Below are 12,971 nucleotides of genomic sequence, written 5' to 3'. Positions count from 1 at the left end.
CCCACCGGGCAATCCATCATGCCGAGCCTGGCGCCAAAAGATCGCGGATAATGGACAATGGGTATGCGTGCGGCGTATTGCGGCATGCTTTGCCCCAGGAAGTTAGTTCGTACCCAACAGCGAGTTAGCCGAGCAAAAGATAACGTGGATTCATGGGCAGATTCCTCGGAGACGTGGTGGACACCGTAGGCGTAAGGAAGCGCAGCAGAATGTCACAAGTTTGCTGGTAGCCAAGCTTGGTCGCCAAAACGGGTCGCAGAGACGAACCGCCGCAATAGACGGCGGGATGGAGGTGGGCGTAGGATCGTCATTGGACGGGCGCTGCTTAAGCGTTCCCGAGGGAGAAAGAGAGCAGGCTGAGAGAGAGGAAGGGAGGCACGACCGACCAAACCCGGCTGTCGAAAGGTGTTATGACAATTGTTAATTCATACTCGGGTTGCATGTTTACTGTCCAGGGATGACCAGCACGGAGAAATAGATGTGATACGACCAAGGAGGAACTGCTAGCGGAAGGCGCATTTTGCGGATTCGTTCGTAAAGTCGTAATACTGCACCGCTCCTTGCCTTTGTTGACCCCACTCCTTCCCGCAACAAAACAACGGGCCAATGGCAGCCATTGACCAATGAAGGGCAGCACCCATGACGTCTGTTAGCCGCCGACCTCAACTCTAACCCACACCCATCCAAAACCATCCAAACTATCCACCCCATCGCAACCACACGACCACATCGTGAAAGACGGAGGAACTGGCAGACCAACACCGCATTGTCGTCCTTTTTCTTTTCTTCTTTGGTCCCCACTCTCTTCCTCACTGCTCTCACACATTCCGGCCTCTCGATGCGACCGGCACTGGCAGCTCGACCGCGCCTCTCGCTTGTGGCTGTTCTGGTCCCCTTCTTGGGCGGCCACCACCTCATTGTCCATCCTCCAAGGCACTCTGTAGATTCTCAGAGATGGACAGCTGTGGCATCTGCGCCTACTAGAGCATATGCCAGACGCCATTTTGCATTCCAAAGGATTCCGTCGGTCAACGCCCTTCTCGGCATCGTCATCATCGTTTGCAGAGGACCACTCTGCAGACATGAATGAGTATTTCCGGACACCGAGACAAAAGTACAAGGAATTGTACGTCGTAAGGAACACACTGATGACCCCGGACGCAAACGACTCAAGCAGATACGTTGTACTCTGTACATCTCAGGTCGATGCAAAAAGACATACGACAGTTGAATGCACACTTGCGTCGTTGCGCCCTTTTAGCTCTCGTCCTGTTGGCCCCTTCCCATGTTCATAGCCGCCTTGCGTTCCCTCTCCATCTTCTCGTATGCAGACGCGCCGTATCGGGTAGCGGTGTAAAGATTAGACCACACCCCCTTTACATGGTTAGTTTTGCGGCTGTTTTTGATCGGGATTGGCCATTTGGGGGCTGCCCCCATCTCTTTGTCAACGTGCACATTTGGGTAGCAGAGGGGTGTGCAGTATGACACCCCCGGAGCAATGCTCTCTCCTCTCTCTCTCTCTTTCCCTCCACACACACACACCCTCCAGAAGGAAGAGGATGTGGCCGCTTTCTCGGGTCCCTCCCACGGCACCTCCTCGACCTGAATCCATGTTGACCCACAGTCCTTCCTTTCGTCCACTCCCATCAACAACATCCTGGGGCCACAAGTGGTAAGTACTGTCCTGTTGCATTATGATAACTATGACAACGACGAATTAAAAACGTCAAGCTAGCTAGCTGCCTTCCTCACGGCCAAGCCCGTTGGATGAGGCAGGAAAAGCTCATTTGACAGAGGGCAATGTTCATGTGGAGATGAGAGGCTTGCATGGAGGGCTTATAAAGAGTGCATGTCCAGGCGTGTGTGGTCGCCTTGACATTAAGATGTGTCAATGATGCCGATCGGTGAGGCTGAAAGACAAAAAACAGCAAAAGGGGGTAAAACAAAATAAAAGGCATATATTGTCCTTTTTGTATCGACCATATAGTCACCGGACCAAGACCATCAACGGTATTTGGGAGGCTTCGTGCCTACTTCACTTCATCTCACACTCCGAACCCCAATGCATCCTCCCACTAGCAAATTCAGCAAACTGTCGCTGAGTAGACCCAGCATGACTCCCGTTACTCGATCACACGGACATGGTGAAGGCAGTGCTTCCGGAAGCACACCTGGGGGCCCCATGGGGGACGCACCATCCACGTCGCGTGAGCACTCTCGACATCGCTCCGACGAAGAAAAGGGACAAGGTCGACTCGACAGCGAAAGTAGAGAGAATGATAGTGAAAGTGACGACGATGACGACGATGACGACGTTGACGACGTTGACGACGTCGATGATGAAGAAGATGATGATGACGAAGACGAGGAAGACGAAGAAGACGATGGCCCTGTCCGGTCGCCATTGACGGACCTCTCCTACAATATCGACAGCCTCGACGACGAGACCCAAGAGCTCGTCCGCGAGCTGTTTCGCGCCCCGGCACCCGAAGAAACACCGCCCATGGTCATTGAGTGGTGCGGCATCAGCAACGACCCAGACGTATATGCCTTCCAGCTCCAGGAGGTCGTGCCCCGCACCATCCGCATCGGCTCACCGACCAGCCGCATTCCTCGCCCCAGCTGCAACTGCACAGGCACCGCGAGCACGCCCTGCCGCCACCTCGTGTGGCTCATGGACCAGATTGCCAAGCAGACGCTGCACGACCACCACCCGGACGAGCCGCTCGTGCTGGACGGCGCCACCGCGTTCCCGCACGCGATGGGTGCCGGTGGACAGGATGCGTATGCCAAGATTGCGGGCTTCCACATTGACATTCTCGCCAACACGCTGCACTGTGGTGCGGGCCGACCGCCAGTGACAGGGTCGATGGGGCGTCTGAATCGGCACCGTGTGCGGGAGGCGCGCGAGATATTGGCCGGACTGGACGGTGTACAGGACGACGAGAGTGTGGATACATATGCTCCCGAGATCTTTGACCAGAGCCAGCCGGAGCTCGAGAGTCTGCTGTGGGGTACCGAGAGACGAGAGGACAACGACGAGGAGCAAGACGGAGGCTCGAGCGACGACGACGACGACAACGACGACGATCGTATGGAGGACAACGAGGAGGGTCCACCCGGAAAGGACAAGGGAAAGGGGGCTGCCAAGGCGGGCAGCATCGAAAAGGGCCCGCGTAGCAGTGACCATGCAGGCGAACGTGAAGGCGGTGGAGGGATTCAGCGCCAAAACGAATCACAAAGGCGGCAGCAGCGCCATCGAGGAGCAAAAGACGAGCAGGCGCGGGTCGTTCGTGATCTTGTTGAGCGGGGCGATTTGCAGCGGACTGTCTTGCGCCTTCTTGTTTCCAACGACGAGTTCTTTGCCATGTTTCTCAAGCTTCTCGCGCCCAGCGACAAGGCACGCGACCCGTTCCGCAAGATCCAGCAGCGCGTTGAGGCCGTTCTTGAGGCCTTGCTCGAAGTTCGTTTATCGACACAGCACCAACAGCGACAGCAGTCTCGACTGCTGATGCCACCACCGGACCCGCGGACGAGGCGGACCGCAGCACCAGCTGCCACACCCATCATCACGGTCACCGACGCAACGTCTGCATCAGCGCCAGCACCACCTCACCCGCCTTCCTTCAGTGACAAAGGCAGCGGCAGCGTCACAGTTGCCTGGGCCGCCCAGCACGTCGAGCACGCCGTCCACCAAATCCACCTCCTTCTGCAGCGCCAGCTGCCACGCCCTCCCGAACCTTGGGCCCGCCGCAGTGCCGGGCGTGCCCTCGTCTGGATCCTCTACGCCCTCGTCTTCTTCCACAACCGCGACGCCCACGTAGGTGCCACCCAGGACGACCGTAACCTGTACCAGCGGCTGGTCGGGAACTCGGACGGTTCTGTTTCGTTGTCATCATCATCGGCGTCACCGTCAGACGAAAAGGGCTTAAAATTCTTCCTGCTGGACGTCTTAGCACCTTTGCACGACCAGACGCACCTGCTCAGCCAGCTCAAGCGCATCCGACGCCGCATCCAGGTCAACGGCTATCGGGAGCCGTACATGCGCAGGCTAGACGAGATTTTGGCTATGATGAACGCGGCGGCAGAGAAGGAGGAGGCGTCGGAGGCGCCGTCGCTAGTCCCGCCGCTGTCAATGGCCGGGTACAAGCGGCATGGCTCCAATACGAACACGCCCACGGAGCGCCGGCCAAAGAGGATGCGATGAGGCCTTGTTGGTATCGGTTCCGCAAGATCTTGCTAGATCTCCAGTTGGCCGTGTATCCTGTCTCTTGGTCGAGGATAGTATACCGGTGGACGACACGGAGACGATTTTGCCGATTTGAAATACATTGTCCCTAAACAGAAAAAATAGCAATAGAAATACTAGTAGCCAAATTTGTTTCGCCGCCTGTAATGCTCCCAATTTTGATGACCCAAGGTATCGATACGCAAAACGCAAAAGCAGCTCAAATAACAAAACAAAAACAGCCCCCTACCCCCCCTAAACAAAAACTCTGTAAACGCCGGTTGTGCAAATGTTTCATCTAGACGAATTAAAGAGCAGGGGTAAAATAATAATGAAAACGAAATAAAACATGAACAATAAAAAAATAGATCGATAGTTTGTCCTCTTTGCATCAGCCGTGGGTTAGTAAGGACGCACTTTCAGCTTTTTGACACCCGGCTTGGTCTCCTCAATGTAGTATTGGAAGATGGAGTGGTCCATGTAGTGCAGGATGAGCCGCCAGCGCCTTGACCGTTGTGTCCGGTCTGGTGTGCGCGTGTTTGTGACGCCGAATCGACCAGAGCCAGGCTCAGGGACAGCAGATACAGCCATGCCGAGCAGACAGCACGGCGGACGTAGTTTTTGTTGTTCGTCGCGGGCCAGCGGCAGCGTCCATTCGACTCGGAAGGCGTAGTCCGGCGCGTTGATATGGGCCGATGGCGAACCTGCCTGCTGGTTTTTCAGCGGGCGGATGAGCACCACGCGACCAAACATGTTGCCTACCAGTACCAGATTGATCTCGGGGATGCAGTGCAGTAGGCTGCAGCGGAAAAAGTCGTGTGCCATGTCCCACAGGATAAATGGTAGTCGTGATGGCGGTTTCATGACATTTTGTATGTAAAAGGGCGTCTCCGTGCGGTCGGTCCGGAGCAGCTCGACGGTCTGTGAGTATGTCCGGATGAGAAAGAACCGCCGCGCCATGTCCGTGACCTCTTTGGATTGAGGCACCTGGAACTCATGGAGGTTCTCTTCAAGCGTGTGGGCCAAGCGCCAACGCGCGTTCTTGAGTGTGCCGATGAGGGACTGCAGGTTATTGCTACTCCAAGTCACGCCAATGCTCGGGCATATAATCATGCCGAGACGGAAAGGCGATCTGGCGTCCTTCTTCAAATCCAGCATATTGGGTACGACCGGCCAGTGGTTGCGTTTCAACAAAACATCCCAGTGTCTTGACATCGTGGCGGGATCAAAGACAAACGGGTTGCTACCGGTGCTTTCAGTTCGCCCATGAGTGTAGGGTGTTGAGTCTTCCACATGAGAATCGTCGCTGTATCTGTCTTCCTCGCTGTAGTCCATGCCACCGTCGCCGTCCTGCTCACGGTTCTCACGGTCGCGTCCGTGTTCTTCGTCATCGTCGTCGCTGGAATCTTCGGTTTCGTAGCCGCTCCCGTACATTTGCGTATCATCGACATCGTCTCTCATGCTTTTATCGCTATCGGATTCCGTATCGAGCTCGGACGTATCAATGGCAGTCGGCGTGTATTTCGGCTTCTTCCGGGCAGGATCGTTCAGGTACGAGAAGTAAAAGGTGCCGTCAATGTTGGGGAAGAGGCATCGATTCAGCACACGTCGGTCTGACGGCGCAGGCATTCTGTTCGTGGGAAGAAACATGTTCATGGGAATGACCATGACACCCCATCCAATGTTCATGCTGTTGATGCCATCGCCTGTCAGTAATTGCGTGTTGTAACTAGAAGCAAGTGTGGCGATAAGAAGAGACACGGATCGACAGAAGAAACACTTACCCAGACCTGTAGGGCGAGCCAATCTTGAGTGGCCGGCTACCGACTTTCCAGATGTCCATGATGAAAATGCTGCCAAGGATATCCACTGCGGCGACCTTTTCAGCGATGCCAGCAGGGTCGCTGATGAAATCAATACTTGGAATATTATGGCCCGATGTCCCAATGGGGAGCAAAATGCGCCAATACCGGTCGCGCTGGCGAAGCATGGACTCGAGCTCCAGTGCGCTGGCCCCCGCGTACGTGGTTGGCGAGAGGTCATCACTGGGCACCACGAGGGGCTGGGTTTTGTGCTGCAAAGGATCGTCCGCCCTTGGAGGCTGGATGGCAAACGCGAACACATTGACCTCCCTCAGGTTGGAGCTCACGGCAATCAGGCGAGACTGCGAGTGAATGGCCAGGCCCCAGGCGGTGGCTCCGACGGTCTCGCGGAAGAACGGCTTTGGTAGCCTCCTGGCACGCTGCGGACCCCGGTGTCGACGTTTTGGGATATTTTCGACATAGGCCACAATGTGATGCGTGTAGTATGCGACGACATCGCCATCGTCGTACGCAAGCACGACAATCTCCATACCACCGAAATCGCCAATCTTGATTTGGTTCGCCTGGTGAGGGAAGTCGTGGCTCATGTGCCCACCCAGTTGGCGACCCGCTGCCGTTGGCGGAGGCTTCAGAACAAGCAGAGGACCATGCAGGATCTCCGGAGCTGGCTGCGGTCGAAAGATGTGGATCTCGGCCTGGTATACGGCAAAGTAGAGCTAGAAAAAAAAGAAAAAAGCAGGACGTTAGCATGTAAGGAAAGCTTGCCACGGCCAGGCTGACGCCTGCCACCTTAGTTGGCTCGCGGTTAGCTCACATTGTACCGCTGCGATAGGGCCGTTAGATTCATGCGTGCGCGAGAAACATTCGGAGCGGGTGGGAAGCGTGGCTGAGCACTCGGTATGCTGGGTTGTACTGGAGGGACTGGTGGTCCTGGTTCGCCGGCCGCATTGAGAGGGCCGCCATTCAGAGAGGTGAAAGCATTCTCCAAAGCTTCCGCGTCGCCGGTGGGTGGAAGACCCTCTTCAGACGGCGTATCGTCCTCCGTGTCGGGGTCGTGTATATGTAGACTTTCGGTGTCCTCTGCGTCCTCTGCGTCCAGAGTTTCGTTGCTGTTGGCGTTGGTGTGATGGCCAGGGGTTTCACCGTCGCTATCGTAGCCTGTGCTAATGGCTCCCCCGTTGGGGTTCTCGCTGCTGTTGTTGTTCCCATTATGCTCCGTGCTGTACTGGCCGTCGCCATCGCTGTCATACAATTGGTCTTGGAAATTAGTAGCTTCGTCGTCGTCGGCAATTTGGCCATGCAAACGTGCATATATCCGTTTTCGTGCCTTGGGACCAAACTTCACACATATGTTAGCCTGAGATTTGACGCATGGTTGGAGAGTGGAGGCTGGAAGTACACACTCGTCTCTCGATGCTCTGGTAGCCTGTCACTGGCTTCACCCAGACGCTGCGCACATCCTGGGTAGAGTACCGGGTCCGATAGTTCCATGGTTGTAAGGCTAGGACATACGGGGCGGTGGGAGGTGTGGACGTCAAGCTGTTGGACGTATTTGTGGTGCTTGGCGGGTCGTCCACAGGATCTCCGGGGACGGCGATATCGGCAGCAAGATCCGCCGGGGAGACGACCAACTGAAACGGTGGGGGACTGTTGTCGAGTGGAAGCAGAGCTGGCGGATGGTCGGCCATTTAGAGGGCCAGGGCGTCTCGCGCACCCTCTCGAGAGTTGGTAGCTCGCAGTAAGAGATAGGTGTGAGGTGAGACGATCGTGGGGTGGGTGGAATGGGCTGCTTTATAAGAGAGCCCGGGATCGGGCAATCGGGAAACGGTTGTTTGTGCGAGCGAGCCGATCAGGGAACAACGACAAACAGGAGGTCGGGTTATCGATGTTGGTGCATCTGAGGTGGTAGCAGTGGCAGAGAGGGGTTTGTTGGGATGCTCATCGAGGTTGGCAAGAGAGGTCGAGCATTGGGAGAGTGCTTGCGCATGAGAAGGCGACTGGGCGCAAATCGATACAGTCACCAGTATTTTGTGGATTCAGTGGCGTGCGCGAGGACCGGACCGGATGACTAGATTGGGCCGCCGGAATCAAAGCAAGGGGATTCTGTTCGCTGTGGAGCAAGTGGCCCATATATACCCAGTCAGTCGTGTCTGCTGTAGGTGGCTGCTGTCCGTTCGTTCTCCTTACCCCATAACCGGATGGATAATATAGCAAGCTGCGTGCGCACGTAGTGAGGGAGTCGTGAAAGAAAGAGATAATAAAAAAAGGGCGAGGTTGTTGTTTCGATGTAGATGTTGGAGGACAGATGCGACGAATCGGGAGAACGCGGGGGCGTAACTGGATTGGCGACAGTGAATGATAAAGGTAGAGCTAGGGTTGGCTACCTATCTGTTGGTGGCGACATGTGTACACAAGGCTGCGAGTGGCATGTTGGCTTGTGCAAGTTGAGAAAAGAAAAGAGGACAGAAAAGTTGGCGAGAGCGAATCACGGGCAAAATATGTACGACGTAATTATATCCTGGCCATTGTCTGCGAAGGAAAGAACGGGGTGGTGAATGCGATTGTTCCTGCCGTTTGACTCGGCCTGTTTGGTAGGCGACAAGTCAGATACAGCCTCTGCAACGTTTGACTCAGCGAGGAAGGAGCGACAGGCCGATATTGTGGAGAATACAGAGTACTTTTGGCGCTCCGGTCCTAGATCCCTACATAATAATTACGGCGTGCAGCGCTTGCCCTGAATTGACGCCCAGTGGGTTGTCGGGCAATATGAGAAGTGACAATGTAAGACGCTCGTCATAAGCACCGCAGGCGGCCAGAGCCGTTGTGACGACCTAGTGTGACGGCCTATTCTTACAAAAATTGATGCAGCACAATGTATCATTTTGTCTTTGGGACGAGATGCTGGCGGCATGCGCCCTCCTTCCCTTCTAAGCCCCCACATGCAAAGCGCAGGCGCCGCTATGTGCTCCTGCCTAGCACTCTCACTGTTTTGTTGTCTTTGCGCTGGTTTAGCCACCCGCGCCTCTACTGAACCAATGCGCTGTAGACACGGGACGTGCCTTCCTGCATTGACTAGACGGGTGGCCAGCCAGTCAATTTTGTCTTTCAGCCATACTTTGGGCGGTAATTACGGCCTTGCCAGGCCTTCGAGCCGGAAAGCGGCTGCGAAAGCAGACACCTGGCATCGGCAGAAGTCGGGGAATGGAGTTGGTTTTGCATATGAGCATGACGTAAATCGAAGGTAGATTGTAACATAAATCTAAAAAAAAAATGCAAAGATGAAAAAAATGACTAGCGATCCGTGCCTGGTATCATGGAAGGAGATGGCACACCCAAAAGATAAACTTAAACAAGAAAAGGACGCCCGTCGAAACAGACAATTTCGAAAGCAATCCAAAACGGCTCCAAAACAGTCCGACCTCCTTCCCCCTCTCTCCTATAGCTCGTCCGTCTGCAGCTGCATCAGCTCGGCCATGTCACGCATGCGGTAGTCGAGCACCGGGGTGAGCCAGTCGTCTTCGACCAAGCTGTACGTCTCCGAGGCATTGGCGGCGGGCTTGCGCGGGTTGATGGCCCAGTACCCAAAGTCAGCATCGACGGACTTGAGGAAGCGCAGCAGGTTCTGCCAGTAGTTGGCGTCGCCGACGGACGGCTCATGGGGCGCGCCAAACTCGCCGACCCAGACGGGATCGAGGTTGCCCTCGACCAGGTAGGCCCAGTTGCGGCGCATGGACGCGACAAAGGAGGCGTACCCGCGCTGGGCGTAGCGGCCGGCACGGCTGCCCCAGCCGGACCAGGAGTAGACGTGGGCGGAATAGACGACGCGGTGGTCCAGGTCGAGCCGCACAGGGCGACGGGCGACGCCCGACAGGTCGTTGCCAGACTCGGTGCCGCCGACGACCACGAGCCAGTCCGGGTTGAGCCGCAGCAAACGGTTGCCGCAGCGCTCGGCGGCCGTGGCCCAGCGGTCCCAGCTCATGGTGCCCCAGAGGCCGCGGACCTCGTTGCGCAGGTCGACGCCCACGACATGGGGGTTGTCAACAAAACGCGTCATCAGGGTCTCCCAGTGCGCGATCCAGTCGTTCTCGGTCTGGCGCACGCGGCACAGCGCGGCCGGCAGGTGGTCGTTGGCCCAGCCAGCGTCGCACGGGTCGGCGCCGCAGCACCAGGTGGCGCTCGTAATGTGGTTGTTGACAATGACGGCAATCCCGGCGTCGGTCAAGGCGGTCACGACGGCTTCAAAGACGTCCAGCGGCGGTCGGCCCACGAGATCTGGGTTGGCGGCGACCAGGTGCGGCGGCACCTGGATCTCGTGATTGCGCATCACTACCTCGTCGGCGTACGGCAGGCGCACCGAGTTGAACCCGAGCGACCGGATCGTCTTGGCAATGGTGTCGCGGTGCTGCACGTCCAGCCCACCCGGGATGTAATGCTCGTCACTGGCGCCGTACCAATTGACGGAGGCCAGCTTGAAACGGCGGCCGGCGGCATCGACAATGTTGCGGCCGCGGGTGCGCAATGGCAGCTTGTAGTGGTTGATGTAGGATTCGGAGTGAGGGGAGCCGAGGGGCCGCTGGGCGAACAGGCGGGCGCCGGCATCAGGAATCCAGGCCGCGGAGAGAGCGGCCTCGTTCTTCCACAAATAGTGGAGGAAGCCTCCGGCGAGAAGGATGGCCAGGATGAGGAACATGCGGGCAGTGTTGGACTGGAGCCTTACCAACATGGCGGGCGGTATGTGAAGGTGGAGGGTCTACAAAATGAAGTGGGGGGTGAATAAGATGAGATTGAGTCGGCGGCGAGGCTCCAGGCGAGGCTGGCGCAATTGGACTGATGGGGAAGGTGCGAACAGGTCGTTCGGTATAGACCAGTCGATGCAAAAACCGAGGTGACACACGAGACGACGAGGGAGAGGCAGAAAGCGAGGTTGGAGATGATCGCGACGACGAGGTTATTGCGTTTCGATCTTTTGACTTTTGCGACGTTTGGGCGTTCCACGTTTCGACGTTTCGAGGTTTCAATACGTGTTCTATTTCACAGCCAGCTCCGCTACGCCATGGTAAGTCGTAAGTTAGACCACTGAGTAATGGAATGTGGAATGAAACAAGTGCGAGGTGGATGAAAAACAGTCTCAGAATTTCAGAGGAGAGACATCGCGGTCAAAAATGGGCGGGTGCGCATGTGTAAGAGCCGTCGAGGCGGTGTTTCGGCCTGGTCGGGATACGTGATCGCTGCAGCGAGCGGAAGCGTCGGAGCTCCAAATCTGACCGCAGTGGCGCCTAAGATTTTGGCCTGTTCTAGGCTTTTCTACGCTCTTTTCTTTCTTTTCGCATTCTCACTTGCCGCACCCGAATGCGCCGCCGGATCAAATTGACGGGTCGACTTGCCTTTGCCCTCTGCGACTTGCGGATCTCCTTTGTGCCTTTTGACGTTTGCAGTCAATTTGCTTGCGATTTTCTTCGTGTGCTTTTGCGCCTCGTAGATCTGGACCAACCCGTGGCCTCTGTGGCTGCTCGTGTTTCGAGGCGGCTTGCGTGGGCGCTTGCGTGGGCGAGACTTCCCAGCCTATGGTCCTTCACATGGCCTGCCCTGGCTGTAGTAGATCTACATCCCGCGCTGTGCCATCTACTGGTGTCTCCATGTTGTCACTTATTCCTTTCCTTTTCGTTTCCATTTTCGTTTCCATTTTCATTTCCATTTATTGTGTTCATTTTATGCCCGTTTCTACACAAGAATATGTCCGCCTTGCCCTTTTAAACGCTCGCCTATATGTTGTAGTCACTACAGCCTCTCTTAAGACGTAGAATGCGACCGAACAACATTTCCTGTCAGACCAATAGAGCCGTCACGAACTGGGATCTAGCCATGATTGTCACCGTCCACCATATTTTATGCCTTTGTATATACTATGTGCGAATTGAAAGACCTCAATGGGATGCGTCTGTTCAGACCAGGTAAAAATGCGACCATTCACAAGGACAATTCCTTTCCCAGGCAGACAAGGAAAACCCAGTATTACTGGTCCGAATCTGACTACCCCGCGACACCCGAAGGCTCTCGCGGTGCATGTGGCTCCTAGGCCTCACGGCTTTTGCGTAGTATTACCCACTACACAAAGTACCGTCCCAGGGCGCCCGCATTTTATGTCAAACCATCGCTCCCAAAGTTGTGGAGAGAGTAGCACGCGACCAAATGCCGTGTTGCTGACCATCTGCACCAGCGAATCAACTGTTGCTGGCTGGGAACCTAAGTTTAATCGTGTTTGACTGATATTTCGCTTTTACAGCTTTTTATGTGTGAATATATGTGTGTATATATATATGAAGGAAGAGAGGACCATGGTTTCTATTACATAAGACTCTAGTCCGTTTATCTTCCGTTCCGTCGTCTCCATCCCATTATGTCCTTCCCTCGTGAACCCAATAAAGTTTTAAAGAAAACAGGACGCCCCGAAATATATTCGCATAGTCGCGTCGCTGGTGTTGTGCATGGCCTGGCCGAAGAAATATTCCTCGCCTTTACACCTAGGCCCAACAACTCTCTTTTCCAAGAAAAGTCCTTTTTGTTTCCCATATATACAAGAGTATAGAGACAAAGTACAACACACGTCCCAAGGACGGCGAAAAACTTGGAAAAGATGGTAACATAAACAAGAAAAGTAGTTCGCTGAAAGCACAAAAAAGAGGTAAGAAAATAGAATGGGGTATGAGTAAAGAGAAATAACAACATATGAAACAAAGGTAGATAATGCAATAGATAATTTGCTTGTTTATCACGGGTTAGGGCGAGTCCCTTTCCTGTAATCATTCACTCCAATGATGCATCGTGTGCTGGTTGTGTGACGGCTTGCCAATGCATGATGGCGGCCTTAAGTCAAGATGAGAGTGACATGACAGTCAGGTATAAAAGGAATGATGCGGTCC

The 12,971-nt window shown here is 55.2% G+C and overlaps 4 protein-coding genes across 4 annotated transcripts; 1 reads left to right on the top strand and 3 right to left on the bottom strand.

The window, feature by feature from the left end:
* Window positions 1-1,257: 1,257 nt before the first annotated feature.
* SPSK_10017 (uncharacterized protein) lies at window positions 1,258-1,656 on the bottom strand (the record flags this gene model as incomplete). The annotated part of the gene is made up of 1 exon (XM_016736580.1): window positions 1,258-1,656. The coding sequence occupies one exon, from the start codon at window positions 1,654-1,656 to the stop codon at window positions 1,258-1,260; it is 399 nt and encodes a 132-aa protein (XP_016587157.1).
* A 457-nt stretch (window positions 1,657-2,113) lies between these two features.
* Window positions 2,114-4,207, top strand: SPSK_08754 (uncharacterized protein; the record flags this gene model as incomplete). Its single annotated transcript, XM_016735342.1, has 1 exon — window positions 2,114-4,207. One exon carries the CDS (start codon window positions 2,114-2,116, stop codon window positions 4,205-4,207), a length of 2,094 nt encoding a protein of 697 aa, XP_016587156.1.
* A 423-nt stretch (window positions 4,208-4,630) lies between these two features.
* On the bottom strand, window positions 4,631-7,739 carry SPSK_08439 (uncharacterized protein; the record flags this gene model as incomplete). Its single annotated transcript, XM_016735036.1, has 4 exons — window positions 4,631-5,957; window positions 6,013-6,767; window positions 6,866-7,390; window positions 7,455-7,739. The coding sequence occupies 4 exons, from the start codon at window positions 7,737-7,739 to the stop codon at window positions 4,631-4,633; spliced, it is 2,892 nt and encodes a 963-aa protein (XP_016587155.1).
* A 1,748-nt stretch (window positions 7,740-9,487) lies between these two features.
* Window positions 9,488-10,774, bottom strand: SPSK_09312 (endoglucanase; the record flags this gene model as incomplete). Its single annotated transcript, XM_016735887.1, has 1 exon — window positions 9,488-10,774. One exon carries the CDS (start codon window positions 10,772-10,774, stop codon window positions 9,488-9,490), a length of 1,287 nt encoding a protein of 428 aa, XP_016587154.1.
* Window positions 10,775-12,971: the final 2,197 nt, after the last annotated feature.

Source organism: Sporothrix schenckii (genome assembly GCF_000961545.1).
Source record: "Sporothrix schenckii 1099-18 chromosome Unknown Cont44, whole genome shotgun sequence".
Taxonomy (NCBI): Eukaryota; Fungi; Ascomycota; class Sordariomycetes; order Ophiostomatales; family Ophiostomataceae; genus Sporothrix; species Sporothrix schenckii.
This window is presented reverse-complemented; position numbering and strand designations above follow the sequence as displayed.